The sequence below is a fragment of the Carassius auratus genome, chromosome 31, assembly GCF_003368295.1.
Source record: "Carassius auratus strain Wakin chromosome 31, ASM336829v1, whole genome shotgun sequence".
Lineage (NCBI taxonomy): Eukaryota > Metazoa > Chordata > Actinopteri > Cypriniformes > Cyprinidae > Carassius > Carassius auratus.
The window spans coordinates 20,466,236-20,479,040 of record NC_039273.1 but is presented as its reverse complement, the minus strand read 5'-3'; the positions used below and the strand labels follow the sequence as shown (position 1 = coordinate 20,479,040).

The 12,805-nt window shown below is 38.8% G+C and overlaps 2 protein-coding genes across 3 annotated transcripts; one reads left to right on the top strand and one right to left on the bottom strand.

Moving 5' to 3' along the window:
* Positions 1–88: 88 nt before the first annotated feature.
* LOC113050777 (cyclin-dependent kinase 5 activator 1-like) lies at positions 89–1,972 on the top strand. The gene has a single exon (XM_026214070.1). It carries the CDS (start codon positions 429–431, stop codon positions 1,353–1,355), a length of 927 nt encoding a protein of 308 aa, XP_026069855.1. The 5' UTR covers positions 89–428; the 3' UTR covers positions 1,356–1,972.
* An 8,046-nt stretch (positions 1,973–10,018) lies between these two features.
* Positions 10,019–12,235, bottom strand: LOC113051125 (beta-crystallin A2-like). 2 transcript variants are annotated; one of them, XM_026214729.1, is made up of 5 exons: positions 12,173–12,235; positions 11,437–11,615; positions 11,096–11,237; positions 10,667–10,809; positions 10,019–10,544 (listed from the first exon to the last, which is right to left on the bottom strand). In XM_026214729.1, the coding sequence occupies exons 2-5, from the start codon at positions 11,595–11,597 to the stop codon at positions 10,397–10,399; spliced, it is 594 nt and encodes a 197-aa protein (XP_026070514.1). In that variant the 5' UTR covers positions 11,598–11,615; positions 12,173–12,235; the 3' UTR covers positions 10,019–10,396. The 2 variants fall into 2 exon arrangements, with proteins under 2 accessions (XP_026070514.1, XP_026070515.1); XM_026214730.1 differs by having other exon boundaries at positions 10,397–10,544; positions 11,437–11,612; positions 12,173–12,203.
* Positions 12,236–12,805: the final 570 nt, after the last annotated feature.

The window sequence follows — 12,805 nt, the reverse complement described above, 5'->3', positions numbered from 1 at the left end:
TGGGCAAATGCTTTTCAGGCTTCTCTGGTTGGTGAAAGCAGACATCAGTCCTTTCACTCCGCGTCAGGATTGGCAGATTGAGAAGGCTTATCCCGGTTTACAGGTCTGTACCTTAAGTTTATTTGCCCGGCTACACATTACAAGTCCTGCCCATTGCTCCCACTGTCTGAGGCTGCGCGCGCAGTGGGATGCAGAAGGAGTGGCGGAGAGAGCGCGTGTGACTGAGGCGAGCATCGATTATTATATAGGTACGGTAACCTAATCAACTCAACTGCTGTTTTCCCCACTGTATACCCAGTGGTCACACGAAACATAAATGGACGTAAACCTGTGACTCTAAAGTCGCAGCTCCCCGAGGCACTCAACGGGACGAAAGGCGAGACAGCGCATTCCGAAGGGCCGGTGGGTGTTGGTCGTCAGTGGAAAAGATGGGCACGGTTCTCTCGATTTCTCCCACGTCCAGAAAAGGAGGGATTCTGGATGAGAAGACGGATGGAGCTAGCGGCAAAACAGAGAAGAGTCTCAAGCGCCATTCGGTGCTATTATCAGCTCTGACGTGGAAGCGGTTAGTCGCTGCCTCGGCCAAGAAGAAGAGTGCCAAGAAGGTGAACCCGAACCCACCCGTTTCTCAGATCAATAACCCTGTTGACCAGCTAAACACCGACAATCTTAAGAAGTCTCAATCAAGTTCGGAGCGCAAGACGAAGCCTGGGCCACTTGCAGTGCCAGTCCCTACAGTACCGGATAAAAGCCTTCGATCCAATCAAACCCAAAATGCATCACAGAACGGAAAGCAGCTCCTGTCGGTCCAGCGGCAACCGAGCAGTCGCTCCATCATATCGCCTAGACGAGTCATCGTGCAAGCCTCCACAGGAGAGCTCCTTCGCTGCCTGAGCGAGTTCATGTGCAGAAGGTGCTACAAACTCAAAGAGCTGAGCCCAAATGAGATCATCCTGTGGTTCCGAAACGTCGACCGATCACTGCTCATCCAAGGTTGGCAAGACCAGGGTTTCATTACTCCTGCCAACATGGTGTTCGTCTACCTGCTCTGCCGGGAGGCGGTGACCGAGGATATTTCCAGCGAGTACGAGCTGCAGGCCACCTTTTTAACCTGCCTCTACCTGGCTTACTCTTACATGGGCAACGAGATATCGTACCCGCTCAAGCCCTTCCTGGTGGAAACCAACAAGGAGGTGTTCTGGGAGCGCTCCCTGCGGATCATTGACAAAATGAGTGCCAAAATGCTGCAGATCAACTCCGACCCGCATTTCTTCACCGAGGTCTTCCAAGACCTCAAGAACGAGGGTGGCTCGAGCGATACGAACGGAAGATGGAATAATAACCTGGACCGCTAAGTTTGTCTCGTGTTAAAGGGAGAGAGAAACTCTCCGATACCTCTGCAAACCCTTCCTTCAAGGGTGAAATGAATGTAAGGCCCGACTGCTGAAGGTGTGAAGAGTGTTTCACTCTATTACTGGTTTATGGAAACGGACAGGGGGATTTTGCCTCACCTCCATGAGAGGAGGGTTACGTTAATACATGTGTAAAATACAACCTTCATGACCCAGTGAATGTCACGAGCGCGATCTGGGGTTTCGTCATAGTTTACTTAATGCATGCTTAAAGTATTCTACTCGTATCATCATTGTGGTTTTTGAAGAAGAAGAAACAAAATAACAATATCTGGTGCCGAGCTAAAGTGAGAGATGTAAATTATTAGCCTGTGCGTCAGTGTTGGGATCTTATTTTTCTATTAGTTTCAGAAACGATGTTGTCATCGACGCTGAGCTGTCCGGGGTGCTGGCCTGCAACAGACACTCTCCTCTTGTCTCCTGTAGCGCCTGATGCTATCTATATGAACGCTGAATGTACTGTTTTACAACAAAACGATTCTCTACAGTCATATGTGCCAATTGTCATAGTATAAAACGTAATGTTTTATATTGTATATTTGAAAATATATGAATACAAATACCCCCAGACTCTGCCACTTCTTTATTGTTTTGACAATGAAAAGGGGACAGTCGTCGATACAGCGGTTCGTGATTGAAGTGTCCTTGTTGCTGCGTTTTTCATCTAAGCACAAAATAATCAAGGTTTTGCTGACATTGGCTGGCGCTTGCATAATATTGCATGCAGATAAAGACCTGGCTAATCTGATTTAACTAAAAATGATTTGCTGCTGCTCATCAATATTTTAAACAAACTCGGCCATTTGTAAAATCTGCAGTGAAATCACGCATGAGAGCGAGCAACAGTGCAGAGATAGTGTCTACGTCATTCCTGTGCAGGCAAATGACCGCATATGCTTGAAGATAATCAGTCGGATAAGCAGCGCGGTAACAACATAAATGCAGTGACTGGATTCACCGGATGCTTTTCAGTTTATGTATAGCTGTGCAAAATGTTTTATGTTAATTCAGGACAACATACACCTACTAAATTTAATCAATCGTTCGTGACTTCTGTGTAAAAATATATGTGTCGGGTCATTTTTAATCATGGCTTGTTGCTAGCCATGGTGCTGAAACTCTCCTTTAGTTCCTGCGTTAGTTTCGTTAATAGGCTCATATGGGTTGTTTATCTATGGAAACTAAGTCTAAAGTTGACTTAATATGGGGGGACCCTGAACTTTACTTAAGTAATCAAATTGTTAGTTTCGTAATAGGATTAAAGTCTGGATTTAAATATGTATTTTAATATTATATGATCCTATGCAGACCATAAAAATTAATGTGTTTTGAAACATTTTAACATGTTTATATGTGTGTGTGGTATATATATATATGTACATATATGCTGACACCTGTACAGGTAGTACTCAACAGAAACATCTTGTGTGTGAAAATGGCCTCAGGGTGCATGAGTCATTGAGCGAGTAAGAAGCATCTGGTTTGAAGCGAGAGAACCCCCAGAATTTGTGAATAAAACACGTGGTTCGAGAGTTCGAACATTTGATTGGCTGGATTTTGGTGCAGTCTGATAGAAGTGTCATTGTGACGGAAGGCTGCAGAACCGGGCCATAGGAATTCTGGGGGCGCATTCCGCTTTGTCTCTATGACAACGGCTATATTAGTAAAAGGGTCTGATCCAGATCTAACGTGGCCTGAGAAACGTTAACAACAGCAGCCTTCTCTGTATAAGAAACCCGGACGCCCCAGAGTTTAATTATTACCTATAGTGCCTGTAAGCATATCATCTCGCCTATTATTATTGATGTACACGAATGCTCTTCCTATTCAATCGATGTTCTTGGCAGTGAAGCAGGAGAGGCTGCAGACATGAATGTTAATCTGTGTAAGGCCGTATAGCTCTTAAACTATTTACAATTAAGAAATGCATCAGCAAGCATGAATTAGGCAGCATTATTCCTGAATGAACCTGTAATGTGAAGTTCCTTCTTGTTAAGTAAGCTGTTTATGTAAGTGTATACTGCTCGAGCCGTAGCAACCAAGGACGGATGCAGCCCTATGCGGTCGCCGTGGAAACGCCAGCAGCGGGAAGCGAGATCCAGGGATAACTGAACGGACGAAGTCGGCAATTAATAATTTACAGTATTTCTTTCAGCTTTCTGTTTTAGAGATGACTGTCAAAACTATGGTGGGAATGTGGGATTAGTCGCCAGAGAATGCCAAAGGCTACATGTGAAGAAGCCTGATTAATACTGAATTCAGAAGGTAGGCGAGAAAGACAACAAGAGATCTACCAGACAGATTCTTTCAACCATTCATGTTTCCACTGAATTACAAATAAACAGATGCAGTAATGCTACTTACCTGAAAGTTATAATACTGTTAACAAGGTTTTGGCAGATAATTACTGGACAAAAAAAAATAACAACAGCAACATACAATTTCAAACTAAAAGCACATTAAATGCTAAAAAATATTAATTATTATTATTATTGTTATTTTTATTTGCTCTAAACAATATATCAAGACCCCCCAAAACTTTGACTTCTCTAAAACTTATGATAATAATATTTTTAATAAAAAAAGAAAAAAAAAAAAAAGGAAAAAATATTGTTGTTGGGTTTCCATATATGGGGACTTTCCTTTGACATAATAATATTTATTCTCTACTAACTTTATTTTCATTCCCCTAATCCTACTAATTACACAAAACATTCTGCATTTTTTTCATTTCCAAAAAAAAAAAAAAAAAAAACTAATAATAATAAATTCAATCAATTCGACCCCACACATTAAAAAACTGTTGAAATTTGCACATAACAGGAGGGTTTCGATTCAATTCAGCATGATTTCAATGACAACAAACTAAAACTTAACTATGACTTTTGTCTCATTAAACTAATAATTTACTTCTTATTAGTTGTTAAGTTTGGATATGGGGTAGAATCAAGGGATCTAAAATATGCTTAGACACAATTAAGGCATTAATATGTGCTTTATAAGTACTGATAAACAGCCAATATGCTAGTATGGATTCTAAAAAGCAACTAGTAGTGAGAATTGGTCCCTAAAGTTTAACCTTTTCAATTTTTTTTTCTGTACTAATTAATTTGAAAGCAGAATTATATATATATAGTGGTTGAGAGCCATGGGACTCAAGACCAGTGAGTGGCGCAGGTGTCGCACATTATCACTTACTCCACCAACCTCCATTCCCACTCAACTCTCTCTCTCAGACACACACACACACACACACACACACACACACACACACACACACACACACACACACACACACACACAAACACACACACACACACACACACACATGCAATTATTATTATTATTATTATTATTTAATGCTTTTCACCTCAACATTCTGCATAATTTTTCAAACTAAAAGTAAATGAATGGTAAACTGATACTCAGTGAATTGCTGTCCAGCAGCAGGCAGGTCACAGGACTCATGTCCTAATCAAAGTCAAAGAAGGCAATGATTACACCAGTAGCATGAGAAATAATTTTAAGTATAAAACAAACTGCAAACAGAACGCCCTTGGCCCTATACTGTTGTTGCCACTTTGTAAAGAATTATTTTCACAGTCTCTCTCTTTCTCTTTTTATCAAAATACAAACACACTGGCATCTCAAAGAACCCATACATCACAGCTGATCTATAAGTTGCCCTCCTAAGGCTGATGTACCAAGTTTAATACATTTTCTAGGTCATCAGCATTAGCAAGAGTTTGTTTATCTTTGTATTTCAAACCTTTTCAGCAGGGGACTTATGTCTCTCTTTACTGCAGGCTATATTGGTATATACTAATCTTGGCTATGAGATTATTTATTTGTCCCAGTGCATGCAGTTAGCCCCTCTGAGACACTCAGCTAAAAGTGGAAGACATAATCCACATCTTTGAAAATATAATTTGGGCCAAGAAAAAAGATTAATAAAAATTAATAGAATAGACCTTACCTTAGCTATATATATATATATATCTCATTATACAACATTATTAGATGCCCATGCCATTAAATTGTACCTGGAATAACAAAATCTATTCAAACTTTGAGGTACATTAACAAGCTTTTATTGACAAGCTATTGTTATGACACAAGGGTTAATGCAAAAGAAAGGGGAAAAAACACTGAGGCAATGTTATTTATATTATTCAACTCGTCAAACTTTGCCAAGGACTTCCAACAAAAACAACTCGCCCACATATCGTGGTTAGATAATGTGAAAGAGGGGGAGTCATCATTGCAGCTTTGATGATTTCATATAAACATGATGAGGATAAAGACTGGATCAGAAAAACGGCTTGAATCAGTTTTTATTATTAAATATAATTTACTTTGGAAATTACTAGAAAACATACTGACATTGATCATAACAGTGATACTGAAGGACCCATCCTCCCTTAGCTCAGATCCAATATTGCTCCTTTTTTTTATTATTATTATAAAAGACCTCTGCACCAATTGTATCACAATATGTCTCTTTCCCTTCATGGCAAGAGTCAAGATCCATGCATTTTGCTCTTCCTCAGGGTCTTTCAGAACCCCACAGAACGTTCCCAATGCTCTCACAGTAAGACTCAGTGAGGATTAGTCTTCTTCCACCCACCTAGCACAATTATGAATAAAGTCTCAGAGCTGAGAGATATGATTATATAAACCCTGAATATAAGCTCACTCAGCATATTCAGGCTTCAGATTGTATGTACAGGGCAAGTCAGGGCAGAAAAGAGCAGCGTGTTACATGTGTGTACGTTTTCAGTGGGCTTGATCTCATCAGAAGGTTTTGTAAGTTATTTAATCCTCCAAAGCCTACTGTATCATATCTAATATGCAAAGTTCTAACGCCTCTACATTACCAACGAGGTCATGAAACATGAAAACATGAAAAATCACAATCACAAATTTACATATTCTGCTATTTTTCAGAAAGTATAAATTATAAAAATGAACTTCAGTTTGTAGTTTAACTATTAACAAGTTGCTTATTAGCATGCATATTGCTATCATATTGGCTGTTTATAAATATTATATATAAAAGCACACATTAATGGCTTATATGACCATATGTCAGATCCTTTAATCCTAGCCTATACATAAATTTAACAGCTACCTTATTAAATATTAATAAGCAGCAAATAATGAATTTATAGAGACAAAATGCATAGTCAATAGTTAGTTAATTTTGAGTATTGGACCCCGAATTAAATTGTGTTAATATTTGTATGCTATAATGTTATAAACATCTCATTATTTTACATTACAAACTATTAAAATTTCATTTGACTTTTTATCCATTTATATATCAGCAACTGGACCATATTGTTCAGTTCGGCCCTCTGGATAAAATGTAGGTGTTTTTTCTCCACAAAGCCTTAATTATCAAACATGATACACATATACAAACATTTTTAAAAGAGATTTAATATATATTTTGCCTAAGGTTTTAACTAAATGTTCCATTTAAAACTATATTTTTCGGACAATAATTTAATATGTCAGGCTTTACAGGGTTAAGTAAGAATGTAGCTGTACCATGATATTTATAATATGAAATAAAGAAGAAAGACGGGTCTTCATATATATTTTGAACCATATTTTAGGAGATACTGTATATAAAAAGGATACACTTATCTATAATGCTAAATTTAATCTGCAAATAAAAAACAGTAAAAATGACTCCATTGCTTATTGTTAATTGGTATTTGACAGAAAAGTGAATGACAGACTGGCACAATCATAACAAGTAATGATTAATGTTGGGTCATCACCGCCTCTACCTTCTACAACATCATTGCCTGAGTGTTGCCTTGGTAGCCAGCAGTGACAATAACAGCAGAGTGAGGAAAAAAGAGTGAAAGATACTGGCAGCTGGGAAGGAGCGGAAATAACTGGGGGAACGTCTGGTACTGTTCAAAACACAGAATAGAATAGAAGGGAACATAAGGACATGGATGGGGAAAGTATAATGATAGGTGCACAGCAGAAAGTTAAAATAGGCTCAGAAGTGAGTTTTTGAGGGTGGTGGGCAGTAGGCATGATAGATTGGTGGTAAGAGGGTGATTTGAGCTCTTAATGCCTGATTAAACTCTCCTGATGAAGAGACTGGTGTAATGGCTGGTACAATTAGTGTAGCAACAGATGCAGTGTTAGTTCTTTAACTTGCAGAAGCCTCATTCTGTCTTAAGTCGATGAGTGTCCATCAGCATCCTTGTAAGATTTCACCCATTGAGTTAATTACAGAATGTCTAGTAAAATTTATATGAAAATACATTTTCTATTAAATTTGGGGTTTTAAGAACAAGCGATATTCAGTTATCAATTTAAAGTATTGGTTCAACCCCCCATGCCCCCTTCAATTTCAGAAATATGTAAATTTACAGCAGATGTTATGTTATGATGTTATGCTATATTTTTCAAAATGGGTAATTTTAATGTCCACATGGATTGCATGCCAAGTGATGAATTAAATAAAAAAAAAAAAAACGCATTTTCACCTTTAGACAACGTAAAATGGGTGACGATGGCCAAACGTTTCAATGCAAAGAGCCAAAGCGCCATCATGTGGCAACATGGGTCTGAGATATAAAGTGTATTAGTTTGTCCTAATTTTTCAAATTACACACACACACACACACACACACACACACACACACACACACACACACACACACACACACAAACACACACACACACACACACACACACACACACACACACACACACATATAAATATATATATACACACTCACCTAGAGGATTATTATGAACACCTGTTCAATTTCTCATTAATGCAATTATCTAATCAACCAATCACATGGCAGTTGCTTCAATGCATTTAGGGGTGTGGTCCCGGTCAAGACAATCTCCTGAACTCCAAACTGAATATCAGAATGAGAAAGAAAGGTGATTTAAGCATTTTTGAGCGTGGCATGGTTGTTGGTGCCAATTGGGATGGTCTGAGTATTTCACAATCTGCAGCTACTGGGATTTTCACGCACAACCATTTCTAGGGTTTACAAAGAATGGTGTTAAAAGGGAAAAACATCCAGTATGCGGCAGTCCTGTGGGTGAAAATGCCTTGTTGATGCTAGAGGTCAGAGGAGAATGGGCCGAATGATTCAAGCTGATAGAAGAGCAACTTTGACTGAAATAATCACTCGTTACAACCGAGGTTTGCAGCAAAGCATTTGTGAAGCCACAACACGCACAACCTTGAGGTGGATGGGCTACAACAGCAGAAGACCCCACAGGGTCCCACTCATCTCCACCACAAATAGGAAAAAGAGGCTACAATTTGCACAAGCTCACCAAAATTCAGATGGTAGAGTCAGAATTTGGCGTAAACAGATCCATCATGCCTTGTTACCACTGTGCAGGCTGCTGCTGCTGGTGGTGGTGTAAGGGGGTGGGGGATGTTTTCTTGGCACACTTTAGGCCCCTTAGTGACAATTGGGCATCGTTTAAATGCCACGGCCTACCTGAGCATTGTTTCTGACCATGTCCATCCATATATGACCACCATGTACTCATCCTCTTATGTCTACTTCCAGCAGGATAATGCTGGAATAATATAATGTCACAGAGCTCGAATCATTTCAAATTGGTTTCTTGAACATGACAATTAGTTCACTTTACTAAAATGGCCCCCAAAGTCACCATATCTCAACCCAATAGAGCATCTTTGGGATGTGGTGGAACGGGAGCTTCGTGCCCTGGATCTTCATCCCACAAATCTCCATCAACTGCAAGATGCTATCCTATCAATATGGGACAACATTTCTAAGGAATTCTTTCAGCACCCTGTTGAATCAATGCCACGTAGAATTAAGGCAGATCTGAAGGTGAAAGGGGGTCAAACACAATATTATTATTTTTATTTTTTTGTATCAATTTTTTAAGGCATTTTAAACACACAAAAAAAAGCTACACTTGAATTATATTGATTAGTCATTTTTGCTCTTCTTATATATGTGTTATATTTTTAAAGAACTTATCAACAATATACGCATTTTTAGAAACGTTTTAAAATTATGGCTAAACTGTTTGCGCCAATTGAAAAATAAAATAAAATTCAACCAGCAGAGGGCGCTTAATGATCATCTCATGTGCTGCCAGCCTGCTATTTCATATTTTAATGCGCCCCGTTAATCAAAATATTATATTTGCTAGACCTTTGTAACCTGATTGTGTTATGTTGTTATGTGTGCTGTTTTAAAGCCGCTGTAGATGCGCTTCAGTCATGCGTGCTGACTATATTTTCTTATTCTCTCTAAGTCTTCTTCATTCATTCAAATCGAATGGAAACTTCTGTGAAGTTTAGAAGTAAATGTAAAAATACCTTGCTAGTACATAGATCCCAAATATTATTAATGATTTGTTAGTCTTATGCTCTATTTGCAGCTAGAAGATGTCAGCACCGCGGACAGCTCTCGATGATTTACTTATGTGATCAAATGTAGAGATGTAAACAAATTTGATGTAGTATTCAAATAACCAACGCTAAAACATCATTATAAATAAAAGTTTTGAGCGGCAAAACGCAATAGATCTGGCAACACTGCGCACAGTAGAAACACTAATAGCCATCATCTCGTGCTTTTGTTTATTGAAAATAAAATACAATCCGACAAGAACAATATACATTCTATGTCTGACATTAAGAATAAATAAATAAAATAAAAACCTAATCTAAAGCTGTCTAAACTGAAAGCTCTGTAAATAATATATTAAATCTCTATCCTGTAAGTACAAGGTTTTCAATTTGTTATAAAATAATAACACTCCAGTTTTTAACGATCTAACGTTAAATTTTCTGGGCACTGGTTGGATAAATCAAAAAGGAATGGCGACAAGCACACTCTTTTTTTCTGGAGTTTGAAAAAGCGTTTATTGCCTACTTCGCTTCGTGTAATAACATGCTATCACTTGATACACAGTAGCCAATAAGAAGACTGGGGGCGGACTTAGTGCTGAATTCTGCGGATTGATTGGATCTGGTTGCTGTGGGCCTGGGTGCCGTACTCATAATATTTCCTGTATTCTCCTTGACGTCTGTCTCTCTCAAAGATATACTGGTATCCACGGTAACCTGGAAACTGGTAGCCCACCCAACTGCCGTAGGTGCAAGGGGGAGATGAAGAAGAACATATTATTATTGAGATAAATCTATGTGCAGAGAGAAGTAATAAAAATATAACTTATAGGCCTACTAGAGCGAACTGAGGATGACTTACGCTCCAGAGTTGACTTTGATTGAAGGAACCTCCTTACTGCACCAGCCCATGCCTTGAAGAGAGGGGTAGTCATCGCACATCTCGAACTTGCGTCCCATCATGTCCTCACACTCATACAGGGTAATTTTACTGTCACTGTGATTCTGGTGATGAAACAGGACATAAATGAGGACCAAAAGGACTATTTTGGGACGTTCATATTTCAGATTCAAGATACCTTTTTAATTATTTAAATGTAAAATTATCTGCACATTTCGTTGGAATGGGTAGATTGTAGGCATGTTATTTCTTTATCATACATTGCTATTATCAGCATTATCACAATATTAATTTTGTGATATTTCACACACACACACACACACAAAGATTTATTATAAAAATCTAATGTAAGTAAATGAGACACTTAGATGCATCAAATGCAAAACTTACAGCACACTTAATGGGTCTGAAGGAAAGCAGGTGCTCAGTGCGGTAGCTGCTGTTTCCGCTCCAGGCCTGATAGCAGGGATAATCTCCCTTCTCCAGGATGAACTGCTGACCCTGATACTCGGGGTACTCATAACCCACCCAGCTGCAGAAAATAGGATCAATATTTATATTATCTCCCTCAAAGCATGTTTACACACACACACACACACACACAAACATATATAGATAGAGAGAGAGAGAGAGAGAGAGAGAGAGAGAGAATTCTATCTTTTGATTTTTGATGATTTACATGCACGTGAGAAACTAATAAAAGCAATAGATTAGCTCTCACACACACTTACGGGCCGTTGTCCACTTTGATAGAACGAATCTTTTGGAAATCCCTGTCCAGAATGTTCGGGCACTCCAGCATGAACTCACAGCGCTTGCCCTGGAAGTTTTCCTCTTCCCACACTGTGATCCTCCACTGCCCCCGCTGCTCCATCTGCTCTCGCTGATTCATGTCTGCTCTCTCCAGCTACTGCCAACATTAAAAGATAAGGTTAATAATACAACAACACCTGCCAGATTATATGAACATTACTATTCAACATTCAGGCCTAACCTATGACCTCAGTGCTTTACTTTTAGTGTCAAGTTATCAAAAACAAGATTAGTGATAATGCAAGAGGGAATTTGTTTTAGGTCACTTAAGAATATTGTACTGGGTCCTTTCAGTGTAGCTGCATCAAGAGAAAATTTACCTATCTAATCGCAAACTGACACATTTGCACTGAAACAACCAGAGAATACCAATAGTTATCAAAGATAATAGTGGCCCCATAGATCCAGCGATGGCTGAAACATCTCAATTCAAACATTGCTTTGAAAATTAATTTAGTAACCACCAGAAATGGGTGACTTTTCAGTCCATGCAAAGATTCACAAAGGCCTCTATCTCCCGTCATTCATGATGATCCATGATGATTGTGTCCGGTCAATGCAAATGAGCATCAGTTTATACATTTTCACAGTTAAATCCGCTTTGATGAACTTTATGATGTTGATTTTGACAGCATGACGGCGACTCATACTCACATGCAGTTTGTGCGAGAGATTTGGCGTAATTAACATTGGGGGTCGGTCCAATACAGAGTGTTTATATAGCCGCTGTCACTGCAGTTACTGCAGAATGTGCAGAGGGACTGCCAGCTCAGCAGCATGTGTCAAAAGAGAGCTTAAGTCCTGTTATTGTCTAACAGGGGCTTCAATTTTCTGACTCATCAAAAAACAAAGCTCCGCTATACAGTTTAACACAGACACATATACACACTCTGAATGCCCTTACAATGTCCAATGACTGCGGATTCATAGGGTTCACTGAAGAAATGGTAAAACAGTGTCAGAAAATGATTCAAATCACTGATTTTGCAGATATTTCTTCCATTATTCTTCTTGTCAGAAAAATAACAATAATCTGCAGGTAAAAATATCAACCAATCAGTCATCAATCTCAGATAAAAGGTATTTTCAGCAACTCTTAGTGTCACATCAAGTGTAATCTTTTATTAATCCTGTTGTTTATTACAGTGGATCATCTATCCATTATATTGTATCCTCTCAGAGGTTCAGGAACATGATTGCACTATTATGAGAACCCAAAGGTATTGTTGTTCAATGGCCCTCACCTTTTTGGGGGAACAATTATTGTACCACCTACAGATAGACTAC